Raw genomic sequence first — 20,274 nt, 5'->3', positions numbered from 1 at the left:
GTAAAACTCCATTTAAACTGTTTGGAATCTGACTATATCGGATCATCTGGAGAGTTTTGGAAAACTTTTAAAATGGTTCCCACAAACATTCACTACAATGTCAGCCTCTTAATACTGAACCCAGATAAAAATCAAAAGGATCTCTTCACTTTTGAGTTTGGATAAAGGAACTTCTTGCTGAATGAAACAAGTTGTGGCGTTGGAGTATTAACATAAATGTGCACAAAGCAAGTCCAGAAACAGATACACAAGTATTATTAGAGGCAGTTGTTATTCATGCCTGTCACTCTGCTTTGTATCAGTTTATTCTTTCTGTTTATGTTTTCATTCATTCAAATGCCTCCTACAATATTCAGTTGATTGCATTGCTTGGACAAAAATCTTGCCATTATCCACTATTTTAATTAGAAAAGTGCTGTATATGCAGTGGTCGTCATGCTGGCAGAGTAGTCAGTATTACTGCCTTGCAGCACGAGGGGCCCTGGGTTCAATTCCGGACCTGGGGTGCTGTCTGTGTGGAGTTTGCATGTTCTCTCCTGTTCGTGTGGGTTTCCTCCGGGTGCTCTGGTTTCATCCCACAGTCTAAAGACAGACTTGTACGTTAATTGGCTTCTGGGAAAACTGACCCGGCTGTGAGAGTGTGCCCTGTGATGGGTTGGCATCCCATCTGGTTTGTACCCAGCCTTACGCCCGTGGCTTGCTGGGATAGGGCCCCCCTTTCCCCCGACACACCGAACCGCAAGAAGCGGTTTTGAAAGGGCATGGCTAGAAGCACATGCTGCGTGCTGAGGCTCCAGTCGGGTGTTTTCTTTCTGGTCCCCCACAGGAACTCTCATGATCGATTCGGACCCCGCCGTGCAGCAGAGCAACTTCCAGAACGCCCAGGCCGCGCTGAATGCCGCTGCCCAGAAACCAGGAGCGTCTCCGCCCGGCTTCCCCTCCGTCTCCTCCTCCCAGCCGGCCCCGGCCGTGCCCCCAAACACCCTGGCTCAGCTCCAGAAGCAGGTGGAGCGCTTGTCTTACCGCCCTGGCCGACAGCGCCAGCCCAGAGGCTGGGTGTGGCACATCCACGAGCCCCCTGTGCTCAAGCCTCAAGGGGGCGTCCAGGGGTCCCGAGTTCAAAGCCCGTCTGTGGGGTCCCAGCAGGGCCCAAGATTTGGCGCTCAAGGTCTGGTTCCTCCAAGCCCGACTTCAAACCCACAGAACCCTGGATTCCTCACCCATGTGAGTTGTTTCTGCAATTACTTTTCCCTTTTTAGGCCACAAAGATCTACAGATATCATAGATCACAGATCGCAGGCATTAGATTAGGAAGACATCACTCAAGCCCAGTGTTTTTCTTAAAGGTCGACAGATCCAAGATCCAAGACTAATTACACCACAATCTATTTGCCCTCCAAGCTTTCACCTCTCTATGTGAAATTATATCCTCCCTACTAATTTGTTGCTGTTATATATTTTTTTTAAAGTGGCTTAAATGCAAAATGGGGTGTTAGTATGGATAGTATTGCAAGTTATTTGAGATTTTTTTTAATGTCTTAAATGCTCCACGGTTTCTGTCCTGTTCCTCCATATTATAGTATTTGAACACCTTGCATGCAAGTACTTTTGTTTTAGTCTTTTTTGTATCTTATGATTTGGGCATAACTGCTTTTCAGCCTGTGCAGCCGTGCAAAAACTTAAGACATATTAGACACAAGCAGGACTTAAAATATACAGTGCCTGCTAGACGGTCTACAGCACCTTTTCCCAAGTGACACATTTTGTGACTGAAATCAACTCTAGAATAAATAAGAATCAACCTTTTTGTACACATTGTAACACTCTATCTCCAAGTGAAAAACAGACGCTCATACATTGTGAAAAGTAATTACGATTGGAAACCTAAAAAAATGGGCTGGATAGGTGTACATTCTCCTCAGTAGTCGCAATTGAATCGGCAATATCTAACTTATCTCATGTGCTCAGGCGATTCTTGTTATGAACAGAATTTGTTCCTCTCTAAAAGGCTATTAGATATACTAGATATTCCCCAGTCTATACTATACAGTAGATGCATTGCCATAACCATGGGACATGAGCAGAAAAGAACATCAATCCGAAGATGTGTTTTCAGTTCCAATTCTTGTTTTCCAGTTCTGTTAATTCACGAGCCCCTGGAGTTTACGATTGCAGAGACCCTTTTACACAGTCATAACAAATGACAGTGTTATAAGTGGAATCTCTTCAAGCACATACATCTGCTGTTCGTGGTTTGCTGATGTTATGTCATAGAAATACACAAAGTGTTCTTCTTCTTTGAAGAGGCCACTAGCACTTGATCTAGATGTAGCATTTTTGCCAAGTTTTATCTTCTATCTGTATTGGGGAAAACTTATCCACTCCAGTTTATTTAAGAGAAAAGATTGAAGTTGAGAAAGGAAATATGTTTATGGTGATAGCTTGAACTTTTGACTGTATTCAGACTGTCGGTGTAATATATTTGTAATAATTTTCACAGTTTTGAACTGAGCCAGACAGGGTTCATGCATATATTCACCTTGTTCAGCTGCTCTTCAGTTCTCTCCTAAAGTACAATCTGCTAGATAAAGAGTGACATTCATAACTGCAGAAAAAGCCCTTCGTGTAAAGTAACTGGCCGTGACTGTGCTTGTTGATAATGTGTATTTTATCTGTTACCTGCTCGCTCAGTTATGCAATCAGTGGACACATAAAACCAATCAAAATGAAAATCTTAACTTGAAATTTTACCATATATCATCACATTTGTTGTCAAAAGTTTTAAAGTAGTGTTTTACTTTAAGTAAATATTGGTAGGGCTTGTATTGGAGATACAAATGGCATGTAATTTGAGATGCAAATGAAGCTAACTGAGTGGCATGCTGACACAGTGGTTAACATTGCTGTCTCACCCTCCTGGGGCCCTGGGTTCAATTCTGGACCTTGGGTGCTGTCTGCATGGCGTTGGCATGTTATCGTGTTACCCTGTGTTTGCGTGGGTCTCCTCCTGGTGCACTGATTCCCCCCTCCCCACAGTCCAGAGACATGCGGGTACGTTATTTGGCTTCTTGGTTGTGTGTATGTGTTTGTGTGTGTGTCCTGCAATGGACTGGCATCTCATCCAGGATATATCCCTCCTTGTGCCTGTAGCTTGATATTAGTGCTGCAAAATTGAGGAATGCAAGTATACTGGGGCATGCACGGCCACAGTATCAAGGGGTTTATAAATGATGTCTTAGAAGTTAAGAACTTGGAGACCCCCAGGACTGAGGAAATGAATAAGACATTTGTTTCAATGCTGAAGTAATAGGAAAAAATAAAATGTCCAACCCCTATGGCTCTCAAGGGCAGGAATAATAATAATAAGTAGATAAATAAAGACAGGACAGAGATGTCCTTTGATAAGGGAGTGTTTTAACTCTGCTTTCCCCAGACAGGAAATAATGTAACCAGGAGACTTCTTTTGAGGTGTTTGAGCTTTTACAGTCTCCTATTGTACTGTATTACAACAAACTCTAGAGTCTTTGGTCTACAGTCAGCACTGAATTCCTAACAGGCTTTTCCTGCCTTTAAAAAAAGGCTTTACAGCTAAGGAGCAATGACATACTGCATGCTGTTTACATACCATGAAGAAAATTAATGTAATGTTTCAGACCTTAATGGCCAGCTGTTTATATTGCGACTTGGGAGAAGAAATGCTAACTGACCCAAAGGACCAAGAAAACAACTGTTTCATTGTCGCCACCCCTCCCCAGTGTTGTCAGCTGTAAGATATTGTTTAGTCTGAGGTTTCGAATTCAAATTTTGCTCCATAGACTGATAGGATGAGTCCAGTACAATGTAAGAAGATTGAAAGGATGTTCAAGAATTCTGTCCGAAATTGTTTAGGAAACATTGTTTGCTCCAATCTTTCTTGAAGAACTACATATGTTGAAAGTGCTCTAGGAATGTTTTTATGTAAAATTAATTCCTAATAGAAAGTAACCAGTTAAGACTTCCGGTGTGCACAAAACATGCAGCAGGCTGTTGTATAATTGTGAACCAATGAAGCACAAAAACTTTATATTTACGGTAAGTGCATTTGAACTTACTTGTTCTTTATGGAAACTCAGTCCAACTAAATGAACAAACTACCACTATACAGTGCCTGGCACTGGGCTTATAATAAGAATCTGTAACTCCAAAAACCCTTGCTTGAACTATTATTCATCTGATTCCATATACTGACAGTAATGTTTTACAAGAGGTTTTTCCTCTATGTGTTAGGTTTGCTCGTCTATTTTGACGTTTCCAAAGTGGTGAATACCTTGCGTTGAAGTTACAGTTATAGAATCATCATCATTTAAGAAGACTACATGGCCCCCAGATGTGTTCAAACAACAGGAGTTTGTAGTATACAGAGCCACAAAGAGAAGGTTTTCAGATTTGTCTTTGTTTTTACTAGTACAGAAGATATAAAGGCCGTACACACATTCCTCTGAAATTTGCACTTCACGGATATCTGCAAGAATGACAAGGCAGGCACAAGCCCATTCAGTCTCTGAGTCACTTGGCGAGCTGAACTGTGTTCCAAAGTCTGTGGAACTTCTGTTGATAACTTAACACTTGAAATGCCTGTTTTTCCTAGGTTATTTGTAATTTGTAAAAAAATCTTAAATATGTTACAGACATACAGTAAATGAACAGTCCTTCATTGTACCAAAGGGTACGTTAACAACAAGGCAATTTAGATCTTGTTTCCTTACTAAATAAAGTGCTAGCCATTTAGCTCAAATAGACCAGAATAAGTCGGCATCAAGCAGTACATGATTCTCGGCACCAAGTCAAGTGATTTCTCTTTTTTTTTTTCTAAAGCAGCCTCCTCACCCGATTAATGTCCAAAATCAGAGACGTGCTGGAAACGTCTCCAACGTTACAGTCAAACAGGGAATCTCCCAGCAGTCCCAGAATGCCCTTCGGAATCCCCTGCCCCACCCCAGTTCCAGCAGCCCCACGGCGTATTCAGCATTCCAACAGGTGAGGCTTGGAGTTGAGCACGTCTGTCGGTCACGTTAACTCATTTTTACTTTAACTAGAGATCTATTCTGGTGGCGATTTATCAAAACGCAGACTAAATCCCAGTATGATCTGATTTAATCAGTAACGTCTTTAAGCTTTTCATTGTAAAGGTAAATCTGAATTAAAAGTACACAGGTCGTTTTGGATAGAATCTACTTCCTCAATGTGGCTAGTTTTTGTTTCACAAACCCTGCATTTCCCTCCAAAAATCTCTCTCAAATGTTCGTTCTAAAGCGAGTTAAAATATCAAGACACGAATTGTACTATTCTGGCCTATGTTGAGAGAGCTAGTGTTCAGTTTTTATTCCCTTATTCTATTTCAAATGTATGTCAGGGTTTATGACTGCATTCTCCTCCTTCAACCTGAACCGGACATGGCTTTCTGAAATTATTCGAAATACCTGATCGTTTTCGAAAACAAACTTGTTGTTTATAAGCATTATATAAAAAAAAATGTTTAGGACAGTGTTGTGTTCTGTTCTCAGTTAAATAGAATGGAAGCTGTATATCTGGACAACAGGAAAGAAAGGAATGGCCCAATAACAGTTCCTAAAACCATCACTTCTCAAAGCTTACCAATGTCATCCACAGATAAAAATGGTAAGACTGAATACTCGGGTGGGCACTGTACAAAGTACTGGACCAGTTAATGTCCAAGTGTGATCTTTATCTGTTTGCTAAATTGATTTGAAAAGTAAGGACAGTGAGTATGAAGGGACTTTTTTTAATGTCATGCATGGTTAACAAATGCCATATGTACTGTATCCATTCTCCTGTCAAGTTTCTCCTGTGAATCGGAGGCATACGCAAAGTAAAAGCATATCCATGTTTCTGAAGTGGGAATAATACCAGCATACATAAAACCATTGAATGTAGGGTTCTTGTGTTCCTAAATTCACTAAGAAGTTGACCGTAAGCATATTTTAATGCTATACTATAACCAGTAATATGAAAGTAAACTTATTTTCTCTTCTTCACAGACCAACAAAGACTGAATTTCTTGATGCCCTCATCTGCCACTTCCAGTGGGATCAGCGCATGGTGAGATACAACACTCTGATTCTTCCTTTAAAAAGCAAAGGAGCTCAAATGTGCCTGGTTTGGTGCTTTACTACAAATACAACTGGAATACTGCTGGCTAGAGTTTGGCCTATGCTATGAACCAACTTGTCACCCTCACACAGAGTGGGCTGAGCTTCACTGGATCTGGGTGGGCTTGAGTCTGGTATTCTCAGCTTGATAGGCTCCTGCAAACAGGCCGTTTTGTCACAGAGATGCATTTGTTGCTCTGGCTTTATAATTGGCTGTTTAAACTCATAATAAGAAGATAAAGGCCACGTGGCAGAAGCATGCTATAGAGTACACAAGTGTAACCGTCATCACTACTGAGCAAATGGAGTGGTGGCTCTGTGGCTAGCAGGTTGCCGGTTCAAATCCCGTGACCAGCAGAAGAATCCTACTCCGTTGGGCTCCTGAGCAAGGTCCTTAACCCCCAACTGCTCCAGGGGCGCCGTATAAATGGCTGACCCTGTGCTCTGATCCCAAGCTTCTCTCTCCCTATCTGTGTGCCTGTGTGTCTCATGGAGAGCAAGTTGGGGTATGCGAAAAGACAAATTCCTAATGCAAGAATTTGTATATGGCTAATAAAGTGATCTTATCTTTTGTGTTTATCTCAGTCAGTTAAAAATTGGCTTTTTTTAAACTGGTGTATGTTGAGGGCAGGTTGAATTTTTTTTTTGTAAAACCCATTAAGGCATGGTTAATTTGAAAAGTAGTGCCATTAGTAAAAGTATTTGCCGATTGGCAAATGTAGTGTGCCGTCTCCATTACAGTTAAAGAACTGTCAGATGGATTAATTTTTTTTTTAATGTTTCAAATTAATCCTTTTTGTTATTTGTACATACTTATGCTGTGTGCTTCCAGGAGAGGAAGCACTTGATTCAATAACCTTAAATAAGATTGACTAGCTCACTATTACCTCTCTTTCAAGATCGTCTCTTGACCTTGATTCTCTTCAGCTGATCTGGACTTTCTCAGAAGTGAAGCTGAACATGAAGTTGGGCGCACACAAGAATAGACTTTTGGACAGGAGCTAAAGGAATAAATAGAGAAGCTGGTTGCTTTTGCTGATTTTTGTTGTTCATCTGCCTAGGTCGTCATCCTGTAAATCTTCACAGTCTCAAAATAAGGATTCCTTTAAGCAGAAGAAGAGTACTTCTCCCTACCCTGGTATCGTTGTCAAAGATGAGCCTGATGATGATGACCTCAGTTTGGTAAGATGAGCATAAGAACAGTCACAAACAAGAGAAGCCCTCTAACTCCTTTGATAGTTGATAGGTACAGTACAGTCTCGATTATCCAACCTTTGATTATCCGACATAGCAATCAACATGGTATATACATATATGCTATGCACTGTATGCATGCGCAAGCATAATATTTTGCCCAATCCCATGCTGCTTTGTCTCTCAGTGCGTCAAATACTGCCATTGACGTAGCTTCGCTTGTTCGTTTGCGCTCGTGTATATATAATTTTATGATTTGAGAAACATGACAAGTGAGAAGAGAAAGAATGTAGTTTTTTCAATGGAACAAAAGCTTGAAGCGTCAAAAAGACCAGACTAGACAAAAGCGTGTCCATGCATAAACTTGCATCGGAATTCGGTGTGGGACGAGATACAGCTGGTGACTGGAAGAGGAAAAGAAATGAGATAGAAAAGTGGTGCTCTGATCGGGCCTCAATTGAAGGACAGAAAAACGATGAAGAAATGTGAAGATGAAAAAGTCAGTGAAGCTTTGTTCTTGTGGTTTACGCAGCAAAGGGATAAGGGAATGCCTAGCACAGGTCCGATACTTCAAGAGAAAGCTCTGATTTACAGAAGATTAATAAACCAGATTTCATACTTATACTGCACTTCCATTAATCTATGATTTGTCTACTCAGTTTCGGCATTATCCGACATTTTCAATTATCCGATACACTGTTGGTCCCGTTAAGGTCAGATAATCGTGACTCTCCTGTAATTGGTTGAAGTATCTCATTCAGCAGTTTCTGGTTTCTTGAAGGCTGGCTTCAACACCATGGCTGTATGGCTTACTCCCACAACCCTTTGGGTCAAAAACTTGTTCTTGGTCTTAAATACAGTGCATTGCGAAAGTATTCGGCCCCCTTGAACATTTCAACCTTTGTCGCTTGGGGTATGTCTCTATCAGTTTTGCACATCGAGAGACTGAAATTCTTGCCCATTCTTCCTTGCAAAACAGCTCGAGCTCAGTGAGGTTGGATGGAGAGCGTTTGTGAACAGCAGTTTTCAGCTCTTTCCACAGATTCTCGATTGGATTCAGGTCTGGACTTTGACTTGGCCATTCAAACACCTGGATACGTTTATTTGTGAACCATTCCTTTGTAGATTTTGCTGTATGTTTGGGATCATTGTCTTGTTGGAAGATAAATCTCCGTCCCAGTTTCAGGTCTTTTGCAGACTCCAACAGGTTTTCATCCAGAATGGTCCTGTATTTGGCTGCATCCATCTTCCCCTCAATTTTAACCATCTTCCCTGTCCCTGCTGAAGAAAAGCAGGCCCAAACCATGATGCTGCCACCACCATGTTTGACAGTGGGGATGGTGTGTTGAGGGTGATGAGCTGTGTTGCTTTTACGCCAAACATATCGTTTTGCATTATGGCCAAAAAGTTCGATTTTGGTTTCATCTGACCAGAGCACCTTCTTCCACATGTTTGGGGTGTCACCCAGGTGGCTTGTGGCAAACTTTAGACGAGACTTTTTATGGATATCTTTGAGAAATGGCCAGATTTGTGCAGTGTAAGACTGATTGTTGTCCTATGGACAGACTCTCCCACCTCAGCTGTAGTTCTCTGCAGTTCATCCAGAGTGATCATGGGCCTCTTGGCTGCATCTCTGATCAGTCTTCTCCTTGTCTGAGCTGAAAGTTTAGAGGGACGGCCAGGTCTTGGTAGATTTGCAGTGGTCTGATACTCCTTCCATTTCAAGATGATCGCTTGCACAGTGCTCCTTGGGATGTTTGAAGCTTGGGAAATCTTTTTGTATCCAAATCCGGCTTTAAACTTCTCCACAACAGTATTTCGGACCAGCCTGGTGTGTTCCTTGGTCTTCATGATGCTCTCTGCGCTTTCAACAGAACCTTGAGACTATCACAGAGCAGGTGCATTTATACAGAGACTTGATTACACACAGGTGGATTCTATTTATCATCAGTCATTTAGGACAACATTGGATCATTCAGAGATCCTCACTGAACTTCTGGAGTGAGTTTGCTGCACTGAAAGTAAAGGGGCCGAATAATTTTGCACGCCCCACTTTTCATTTTTTTATTAGTTAAAAAAGTTTCAAAAATCCAATAGATTTCGTTCCACTTCACAATTGTGACCCACTTGTTGGTGATTCTTCACATAAAATAAAAAATTTATATCTTTATGTTTGAAGCCTGAAATGTGGCAAAAAGTTGAAAAGTTCAAGGGGGCCGAATACTTTCGCAAGGCACTGTACAATTACTGTACACATGTCCTCTGGTTTGTGGTTTAGTGTTCATTCTAAAGAAGTGCACTAGCTTGACTGGAATTAAAAGAAAAATTCCTTTGAGCATTTTGAATACAGGTGGCATAGTGGCTCTTCAGCATTGCTCTCTCGCAGAACCGAGGCCCTGGGTTCGATTCTGTACCTTGGGTGCTATCTGTGTGGAGTTTGCATGTTCTCGCCATGATTCCTTGAGTTTCCTTCAGGTGCTCTGGTTTCATCCCATAGTCCCAAAGACTTACTAGTAGGTTAATTGGTGTCTGGGAGAATTGACCCTGGTGTGAGTATGTGCCCTGCGCTGGCATCACACCCAGGGTGTACCCTTCCTTGTGCCTGTTGATTACCAGGATGGGCTCCAGCTCACCCGCAACGCTGAATTGAATGAAGTGTCTGGAAAATGGAGGAAGGATGGATTTCTGAATACTATATTAGGTCCACTTGAGGTCTTTTCTTTTTGAGACTAAAAACATTTCTTCATCCTGTCAGTGTAGCAAATTCCCTCTATCACTGGAAAATATTTTGCTGGTCTTCTCTGCACTGATGCCAGAGCAGCGATATCTTTTCTCTAATGTGGTGACCTTAAGAATACATCTTAATTTTACAGTAAGATCTTAATGGTACAATTTTAAAATCTTTTGATTTCAATTCTTAAACGCTTTTAACTACATATCATAACATTTACATTTTCTTACACTTTATAATTGCTTTCCCCACATTATCTGGAAGATGTGTTATCAAAAAGCCTTTTCTTACTCTTTTCCAATTTGAATTTATGCTTGATGATTTTTTTACTCACCAGCACCTGTCTGCACTGAACATCATCTGCCATGCGTCGGTTCAGTCTTGATATGTGTCTTTTTGAATTTCATTAGCTGATTCTACAGTGTTTGCTACTCCTCCTGTTTTGGTATAATCTGATTAAACAGGAGAAAACATTACTCACCATACACATATAGAAATTTGATCTAAATTAGTATGATACTGATCTAAAACAGTAAGTACAGTTTACTCTCACTGTACTCCGTTTTTTATTTATTGGCCAACTCTTAATCCAAACACACGTCCCTAAATGCCTACTGCCTGTAGTTTCAAAATTAAACCTTTACGAGAATCTGAAAGCAAAATGTTGTGCGCATTTATTATAGCTGTTGCTCGTTCAGAGAAATCAAGATATAATTCAGCTTTCCATTTTCTAAACATTTTATGCAATTCATAATTGCAGGAGAACCAGAGCCTATCCTGGCGCACTGAGAGAACCTACATCCTAAGAAAACATGCAAACTCCACACAGACAGCACCCCAGGGATTGAACCCAGGGCCCCAAAGCTGCAAGGCAGCAATGCTGACTACTGCGCCAACATGCCAGCATTTCATATAATCTGTGAAATTTAGAACAGGACCAGAAGGCAGCAGAGCACCAAGAATTAGTAAGAAACAAGACTCAGTATTGAATCTGACAGCGTATGACAGTAGTGTTCACATGCAGTATTGTCCTTTTGAGTTTTGTGCTTGTAGCCTTTGTAGGCAGTCCAGCAACACTCTAAATTTTCCAGCTGTTTGTGTGAACTTTCTCCTGAAGCTCCGCTGCTTGCAAATGACTAATGAAACTGTAGAAGAAGTGACAGTGCAGTATTGAAAAGCTGTGTGATAGAAGCTTCCTTTCACATTTTTAGACGTTCGCATTACATTAAAGAAAATTTGATGAAAGGCACAGAAAAAGGGTCCTGGCATCTCCTCAGCTTCTCAACTCCCACAATTCTCTGCTCTGCCTTTGGCTCTCAGGGCCAATCGCGCGTGAGGACCAATGTCCCGGACAGTACGGAGGACCAAGCCAAGGCGGTGGAGGAGCGGCTGTCGTGCTGGAGTCCCTCCTCCGCCGGGAAGACGGGAGGCGCCGAGGAGGACCCCAACGAGGACTGGTGCGCCGTGTGTCAGAACGGGGGGGAGCTGCTCTGTTGCGAGAAGTGCCCCAAAGTCTTTCACCTCGCCTGCCACGTGCCCCCTCTCCTCGCCTTTCCAAGGTACTGAAAAGCACAGTTGTTTCGAAAACCACCATGGAGGGGTGAAAGACCCTCTTTCCTCAAGAGTGCGGGGGGGTAGCGTAGCCATATCACCCCACAACTCACAACTGGCAGCCCCACTGAAGCTCATCAGGTGTGAGCCTGGTCAGTACCTGGATGGGAGACCTCCTGGGAAAAATAAGGCTGCTGCTGGAAGAGGAGTTAGTGGGACCAGCAGGGGGCATTTACCCTGCGGTCCATGTGAGTCCTAATGCCCCAGTATAGTGACGAGGACATTATACTGTAAACAGGCGCTGTCCTTCAGATGAGACGTAAAACTGAGGTCCTGACTCTCTGTGGTCATTAAAAATCCCAGGGCGCTTCTCGAGTAGGGGTGTAACCCTGGCATCCTAGCCAAATTTCCCATTGGCCCTTACCAATCATGGCCTCCTAATAATCCCCATCTATGAATTGGCTTCATCCCTCTGCTCTCCTCCCCACTGATAGCTGATGTGTGGTGAGCGTTCTGGCACACTATGGCTGCAGTCGCATCATCCAGGTGAATGCTGCACATTGGTGGTGGTGGAGGGAAGCAATATATAAGTGGAAGCAATTATTAATTTTTATTATTTTAATGTGTATTTGTTTTAAAGACATAGCATTTATGATATGAAGCAACGAGAAGTGTGCAGTATTGTCCCAGGTGGAAAGCAAATGCATTTATTTAGGTGGAATCACCCGTATGATAGGACTCCAATACAAATTGCCAAAAAAAAACACAGCACATAGTGTATAGAATTCAGGAATGGCAGAAGTTGTAGATGTGAGGTTATTGTACTTGAAGTTGAAGTATTGTGCTTCAATTTGGCTTAAATGATTCACTGGTAAATGTGAAAGTTGAGGACAGTGGCACATGGACATGTGTTCATCTTTGTGGCTTTTCTTTTTCCGAAGCGGAGAGTGGTTTTGCACATTTTGTCGTGACCTGTCCAAGCCAGAGCTGGAGTATGACTGCGACAGCGCCGTTGAACCCACAGGAGCCAAGGATAAGGAATCATCCAGGAGACTACCTCCTTTGGACAAAAGGGTATGCAAGCTTAATCGTCCTTTTAAGACATACCTGTATCAAATCTATACACGCTCGTAAAATAACTAAAACTCTTAATCCTAGACCCTAGGAAAGTTTAGAATTTTTTTAATTAGTGTTTAATTTTTTTTATTTTGGGATACAGATAATACTGTTTTAAATGCAGATGACATTACACATCAACCCTTTTATAATACAAATTTACCAATAATACCTCACACGTGAAAATTTAGTCTATTCTAATATGTTCCCTCAATATGTTTTGTGGGCATGTTTTATTTGTTGACATTAATAACAAAGAGAACAACACTGTAAATGACATTGTTAAGAATTATACCAATGCTGCACTATGTTTTTTACATACGTCTCATCTGTGTCTTCTGTTCCAAAGTAAGTTTTGTGGGTATGATGGTGAGAAATAATATTGGCCCTACTTAGACTGAAAAAGTTCAAGCAATTAGCTGGTGGGTATGCCAGTAGGAATGTATATATACACTAAGTATATCAAGTAGGTATACTTGGGCTGATGCTTCTCAAAACAACAAATTTCTAGCAGTATCCGCTGGACTATTATATAGGTCATCCTCCAGACCGAAATGACTGTTTTTTCCCGTTTGCATCACGCCAGAAGCTGCAGAATGTTTGTAATGCATGGTACATGTTTTTTTCCTCGACTTTTCTAGAAATGTGAAAGACTTTTACTTTACCTCTACTGTCACGAACAGAGCGCCGACTTCCAAGAGCCTGTCCCACCATCCGTAAGTAATCATGGAGAAGAAAGAGATCCCACAGGAGCACATAGCAGTCTTTAACAGAGGAGAAGCGTAATATACAGTCATATAAATTATCTTTCGCCATGTTCTGGACAAACAGAAGTGTGCACATACAGTGCCAACCTCTAAAAGCCACACCGAAGTGCATGGTTCCAGCAGTAAAGGGTTCTGGTGGTTCTGTAATACTGCGAAATGGATTTTCTTGGCATAGATTGAAAGCACTCATTTCCTTAGGAGACCTGGTCAATGCCTAACGCTACTTAATGGTGCTCATTGATCACCTTCAACCCATGCTGCTAGGAGGGCTGTCTGCCATGATGACAGTACCTCCATCCAGACAGCCCATGTGGTCGCCCCGTGATTTGATGAGCTTGACACTTGTTTGGTCACCAGATCTGAACCCAGTTGAGCGCTGGGATATTATAATATTGCCTTATCATAGTGTTTTCCTTCTCCATTAAACTGCCATATATCAACTGATTTCTTGTGAAAGAATTTGCAGGACAATCTTAGAGACATCTACAGCCATTTGGTGGCACTGTGCCCTATTAAGTCTCTTTAACATCGCTGTTTCCATTTTTTTTTCCGTTGGTTCGTCATTGATGTCAATATTTTATAAAAAGTGACCTGCCTTTCTTGTTTAGATTGTGCCAGACTACTACACAATTATCAAGACGCCAATGGATCTGTCCCTTGTGAAGGAGAAACTTCAGGCACAAAAACAGTGTTACAGCGACCCAGAAGAATTTGTTGCAGACATCAGGCTTATCTTCCTGAACTGTGCAGAGTTTAATGAGGTACGACAGAATCTCAATGTACCTGTGAACCCAATAGGTTTCCAATTGTTAAAATCAATATTAAAGCTTAGAAATTCATCGTAAAGTCTATTGTCTTTATTAGTCTTCTTTTTCCAATGTCAGGTGTTGTGTTGGAAAACAGAGACCAAGAATCTTGATCATTTTAATGGATATAAAGTTTGCTGTTTTACCACTAATTTTTTCATATAAGTTAAGATCAGTGCTTTACCTTTCTGTTGTGAGACACATTTTACAAGTGGGTTACATTTAAATGTTAAAGATTTAGTATGATTTATTTTTCCTTTTAAAATAGTGTAATCTACCATAAAGGCAAAAGCGAGTGATAGAAATAAAATCATAAAATCTAAGTCGATCGTTTCAGTCCTGTTTTGTGTGTTGAAATAAAAAAAAGCATTTTGCAAGGTGAAAAATTTATGTTTTCTTACCATTTTAGCGAAAAACTCGAGGGGAGCATCTTCCCAGAAGTCCCTGACATCTTGTATTCCTAGCACGGATATGTTTTGTCTCTTTTCTCAAATTACTGCAACCGTGTGTAACATTTAACCTTTCTTTTGAGGTCTGCAGGGAGTTGCACAGTAATATGGGCGGTTTTGATTTGTCTGATCTGCACTTTCCCTTTTCTTCTCTCCTCTACGCGTCTTGTAGCCAGACTCTGAAGTTGCTGCGGCTGGCAAGACCTTGCAAAAGTTTTTTGAGGAACGCCTGAGGATCCTGTATCCGGAACGGAAGTTTCCCGAACCGAAAGTCGAAGGAGTGGCCAGAGAGGGAGAGAACGAGCCTTCACAGCCCAAAAAGAAACTGCGAAAGTGTGCCGATTCCCAAATTGGATGATGATGCTACCCTGCGTCTGTTTAAGCTGAGAACCAATCTCAGAATCAGAATAGATGTGTTTTTTCAGACCATACCAGTACTTTGATTTTGGTGGGTCTGGGCCACATTTAAAAAAATCTATTTTCTCTGAACACACTTGTGCAGGTCTGAAGTCTTCACACTGCAAATTTATATAAACCCTAAACAGTGATCTAAGCAGAATTTCCAAGGTATTTTAGAATGTGTTCCTGTGTTTAACATTTGCTGAAACAGCCACGTTATGTTCATTAATAGACTAACTTTGTCCAAAAACTAACCTTTTCAGGTAAATGAAACATGTCAAATGGTGTCTCTTGTGTGTATCCTGTTTAATTATCTGTGAACAGCCTTTTCAACCTAAGATATGCCTAAGTAGGACACTTTTAACATGAGAAACCAATTTTTAAGTATTTTTTTAACTTCAAAATGTTTTCCGGAAAACTCTACGATGTGTATATACTGTATCTACACAAAAGTTCTAATATTGAATTGCCAGAAAACCTGCTGGCATGCAATCATCATAATAACTGCTCCCAATATAATGTTATGAAGGTTTGTTGTAACATAAAAGAAAGACAATTTTGTAATGAATATTTATTTTTGTGCATTTTCACTAGGTTTTGTAGCGATACTATTTGATTAGTATGTGAAAGCTACATTAGTATGTGCTACCAACCAGGTTTTAACTTGCTGCTTTTTTGTATTTAAAATTTTAACTACAGATACCAAGTTATTGTAAGTACAGAAAGGGAAGTAATGTGAAAAAGGTTGTTTAAACATTTTCTCTCAGTGTTCTCAGTCTTTGGGATGAAACCAAAGCATTTTTTTTAATTTGCCAGTGCCAGTAATTTAATGAAAGCAGCCATGCAAGAGAACTATCTGTTAGGTCATGCCTCTGGGTCTTAATCATAGGGAATTAAGGTGCTTAATTGTAAGAATAAAAAAAAATTAAAATGTAAGCAATTAAAGATCTAGTCTTTTATTATGTCACAGTGTATCTGTAACCTTGTTGCCAGGATAGATTTCCTGTTATGAAAGAGCATAAAGCATGAAAAGAACTCAAATTTGTCTTAAAAATGTGATTTTGTTTTTAACACTGGTATCATGTGTATATATATTGAATCATTATTCAGCCAAGAGATTTTAACATGTATTTGCAAACCACAGGTCCGAGTAGTTTAGTGATTGTGTTCATGTTGGTCCTGAGGGTGAAGTAATTTTGCCTTTGAAATAATGAATTGGTTTGGGTACCTGCTTTATAATAATAATTAATAATTGCTTACACTTATATAGCGCTTTTCTGGACACTCCACTCAAAGCGCTTTACAGGTAATGGGGACTCCCCTCCCCCACCAGTGTGTAGCCCCACCTGGATGATGTGATGGCAGCCATAGTGCGCCAGAACGCTCACCACACGTCAGCTATCAGTGGGGAGGAGAACAGAGTAATGAAGCCAATTCATAGAAGGGGATTATTAGGAGGCCATGATTGGTAAGGGCCAATGGGAAATTTGGCCAGGACCCCGGGGTTACACCCCTACTCTTTTCGAGAAACGCCATGGGATTTTTAATGACCTCAGAGAGTCAGGACCTCAGTTTTACGCTATGAACAAGTCAGTGCCCTAATGAGTGAAGAGCTGGTGTTGCCAAAAGCAATGGGGAAGTACATGAATTCGCACATTTAAGGATTGCAAGTTGCGGAAGCATTTAAGTTTGACATTTTTAATTGAAAGTCATGTCCTAAGGAACCACAATGTGCACTACTGTGTCTGTTTTACTGTCGAAATGTAGCAATAACAAATTCTCATTATAGCTATAAAATGCTTTGCTTTGAGGTTTGTGTGGCATTCAACACTGTTTTTGTGTTGGAGTTATTTTATATGCACTGTGTCCATTTGAGAATATGGTCCACATTGACTAATCACAGCGGAGTATAAGGTTGTAGTGTTCGTCCAAGGCTTTTTAAAAATCATTCTCTGTATAGTGCCTTACCAGAGCATTAGAGTATGTCCCTACTCTTTTAATCAGCTTTACATGTGACACTTCACAGTCCATCGTCTAGTGATCCACAAGACCCGTGATTTTCATCCTGTGGTCTGGGAACTCTCACAACTACCTTTAGAATTGAACTAAATAGGAAAACTCCTAGCACAACCTGGTACTGTGTAACCTCAACACTGTCCCTGAATCTACGGAGACTGTATGTGTTGGATTTGTTCATGTTCAGTTTTCCTTTTATAATTTTTAATGCCGTATAATGCATTATATGGTTTAAGCTATAAAAAAATCATCTTCCTAATGCTTCTTTTATCAACCTATTCAGCGATTATGGCCATTATGGCCTTTGCAGACTACTGTTTACTTAACATTGAATTTGTGCCCCTAGTACAACAATTTTTTTTCTTACAATTTTCTTCTAACGATTTTTTGTCAGACTCCAGTCTACTGATTTTAAACTCACATTACGTTTCTGTTCATTCCATCTCAAATTATAGATCACGAAACCTTATCTCAAACTGTACAACCTATTAACTGCTCCCAGCATAGTGTCTTGAAGGGGTGGTTGTTTGAGAAACATGTCAGCGCAGGCCTTTGGTACAAGCAGTATCTCTTGGGCAAAAAATGGCTGATAACTTCTTATAACTACAAATTCATTTTCAATCCTGCTAAAGATTTAAGTCTTTGAGAAGATAAGCTCTCATTAATACATTGCCAGCAGTTTGTCATATAGTTTATACTGTTGATTTTTTTTATTTGACCATGAATAACAATCTCCTTAGAATTCTTGAAGTTTTACCCATATGGATCCTGATATTTAATTTCCTGTGGCTACCCCTCGGTTTTACTACTTAATCCAATACAGGATCAGCCAGAGCCTTTCCTGGCAAGCAACGGGCACAAGGCAGGATACACCCTGGACGGATAGCCAGTCCATTGCAGGGCAGACACACCAATTTTCCAATTTTCCCAAAAACCAGTTACCCTACCAGAACCTGGAGGATGTGGAGGATACCCACATGAACACTATATTCATGGAGATGGTGCAGTTCTCTGTAAATGCTTTCTCAGTGATCCCAATGATAGGGGTTACCGCAATAATAGGCCATTTTCCTCCGTTTTAGGATTTTATTTCTGACACCAGGGTTGGGTTGTTCCCAGGCCTGCTCTTGGAAGAAGACTGCATCTGCTGGTTTTCATTCCATTTGAGCTCTACATTTCCAAGGCGACGTGAAGACAATATTGATTTGCTTGCTCGTTTAGGCTTGAAATCTCATACTTCAGCTATTAGGGAGCGTCAAAAAACCCTATTCAGGAATACTTGTCCTAGCAACTTCAAAACGCAGCACTTTACACAGCCTCTCCTCAGCTGTGTTGCTCTTATTTCCAATTAAACAGATCTTCCTAGTTGACTAATGGATAGTGGATGGCCGGTAGCTATATCGCCCAGCAACTCACAAGTGGCAGCCCACTATAGCTCAGCAGGTGAGAGCCTGGTCAGTACCTGGATGGGAGACCTCCTGCGAGAGTTATAGTTGTTTCTGGTGGAGGTGTTAGTGGGGCCAATAGGGGGCTCTCACTGTGTGTGTCTGTGTGGATCCTAATGTCCCAGTAATGTGAGGGGGACACTTCAATATAAGTGAGGATATAGATAAAAGTGAACAAGTGTATTTCTTTCTTCTAAATTCATCTAGAGTTGATCCCAATTACAAATTCCATTTTACATTTTTACAGAGCAGAGATCATATTTACAAAAATACCCCAAACAAAAAACTGAAATCACTTTTGATTCAGCCTTCTGCTGGAGTTCCTGTCAGTAGTTTTTATACACACCCAGTGTCTGTGCTTGGCTCAGGAGAGCCTATGCTGTGAAGCTGCCAGTCTAGGGATTATGACTGAAAGCCTCAAAATCCGAATCCCCCTAAAACATTTTATGTCTCGTACCAGGTTATAAGCTATTAAAGTCCCCAAAATCTTCACAAAAGCAGAACGTTTCTTGTTTAATTATTGTGAAAGGATGTTCATTTAATAATGAGCAGCGGTGCCTTCTAACTATCTAGAACAGTGTTAATTCTTCTTGTACTTCTCAAGTCTTGCTTTAACACTTGGGGGTCTTTCGTTGGTGATAGCCAGTTTATTACAACTCTTGTTTCAGGAAGTACCAGTGACCAGATCTGGGAACCACAGTTCTAAAACCTACCTGTATAGCATTCAGATATAAGCATTTAGAACGGAGTTATATGAGGTGGTATTTTATCCATTCTGATTTCTTCACTAATTTGCAATTCAAAACAAAGCATTCTGATTTGCTACTAGTTGTAAATCCTCAAGAATCAGGGACATATCACCGGCCCAGTCTCACTGTTTTAGAAAGGGTGAGTCACTCTGAAACATATCATTCTTAAGATTTTCTGTAGGTGATTATTTTATGAGGGACTCTATTGCACTATAAAAATAAATAAAATAATAATAAAATATTAATCAGACAGTTCTAGATTAGGAGTTATTCTTCACTTAATGATTAGTAAATTGCACATTTATGTACAACATTTAAAAGGAACTTAAATATAAGCAATGTTAAAGATCTATATTCAATTTTTCTAAAGTAAATAATGCAATTTACCATGCAGGTGACATTTATAAGCAGCAGGCTTACATCAAGTGAATTTAAAAAATACTTTTGATTAGTGTGAAGCAGGGGTGAAAGCTAAAACTGGTTTTAACTATAGTTCATAATTTGAGATGGTTTCTATATTGGTGCAATCAAGCATGCGTCTTTGAAGTTAGCTTACCATTATCCATTTAGTTTTGACAATTTTCCATCTGGGTTGTCAGGTTGTATTTCAAAGCTTTTTGATTTCATTTATCGTAATGCTATTCCATACAGATGATGCCTTCAGTTCAATTATTGTTTTCAAGCATTTTGGGCTTTTCACCTTATGTCCTACTGAGAGCTTTGACCTCTGACCCCAGGGTACCACAATAACTTTTACATACCGTGTAACCATAAGTCTGGTACTTAGGACTTAGGTACTAAAGTCTCCAAAAGCTTAACGAGCGCGGAGTGTTGATCATTTGATTATTATGAATGTTCATTTAATAATGAGCAGTGCAACCTTCAAACTACCTAGAACAGTG

The 20,274-nt window shown here is 40.5% G+C and overlaps 1 protein-coding gene across 3 annotated transcripts in view; it reads left to right on the top strand.

Annotated features, from left to right (window-relative positions):
* Positions 1–16,107, top strand: part of trim24 (tripartite motif containing 24) — a 47,141-nt gene extending 31,034 nt beyond the window's left edge. The window contains exons 9-19 of one of the 3 annotated variants that reach the window (XM_069192043.1): positions 827–1,224; positions 3,037–3,051; positions 4,858–5,016; positions 5,544–5,658; positions 6,039–6,099; positions 7,211–7,331; positions 11,395–11,633; positions 12,567–12,699; positions 13,383–13,457; positions 14,117–14,269; positions 14,936–16,107. In XM_069192043.1, coding sequence (XP_069048144.1) covers positions 827–1,224; positions 3,037–3,051; positions 4,858–5,016; positions 5,544–5,658; positions 6,039–6,099; positions 7,211–7,331; positions 11,395–11,633; positions 12,567–12,699; positions 13,383–13,457; positions 14,117–14,269; positions 14,936–15,121 — 1,655 coding nt within the window. In that variant the 3' untranslated portion in view covers positions 15,122–16,107. Of the gene's footprint in view, positions 1–826; positions 1,225–3,036; positions 3,052–4,854; positions 5,017–5,543; positions 5,659–6,038; positions 6,100–7,210; positions 7,332–11,394; positions 11,634–12,566; positions 12,700–13,382; positions 13,458–14,116; positions 14,270–14,935 lie in introns of all 3 variants that reach the window. The other 2 variants (XM_015353297.2, XM_015353296.2) reach the window with 2 other exon arrangements.
* The last annotated feature ends 4,167 nt before the right edge of the window (positions 16,108–20,274 follow it).

The sequence above is a fragment of the Lepisosteus oculatus genome, chromosome 7 (genome assembly GCF_040954835.1).
Source record: "Lepisosteus oculatus isolate fLepOcu1 chromosome 7, fLepOcu1.hap2, whole genome shotgun sequence".
In the NCBI taxonomy this organism is placed as follows: Eukaryota; Metazoa; Chordata; class Actinopteri; order Semionotiformes; family Lepisosteidae; genus Lepisosteus; species Lepisosteus oculatus.
Note: the sequence above shows the minus strand (reverse complement) of the source record. Positions and strands in the feature narration are given on the sequence as shown.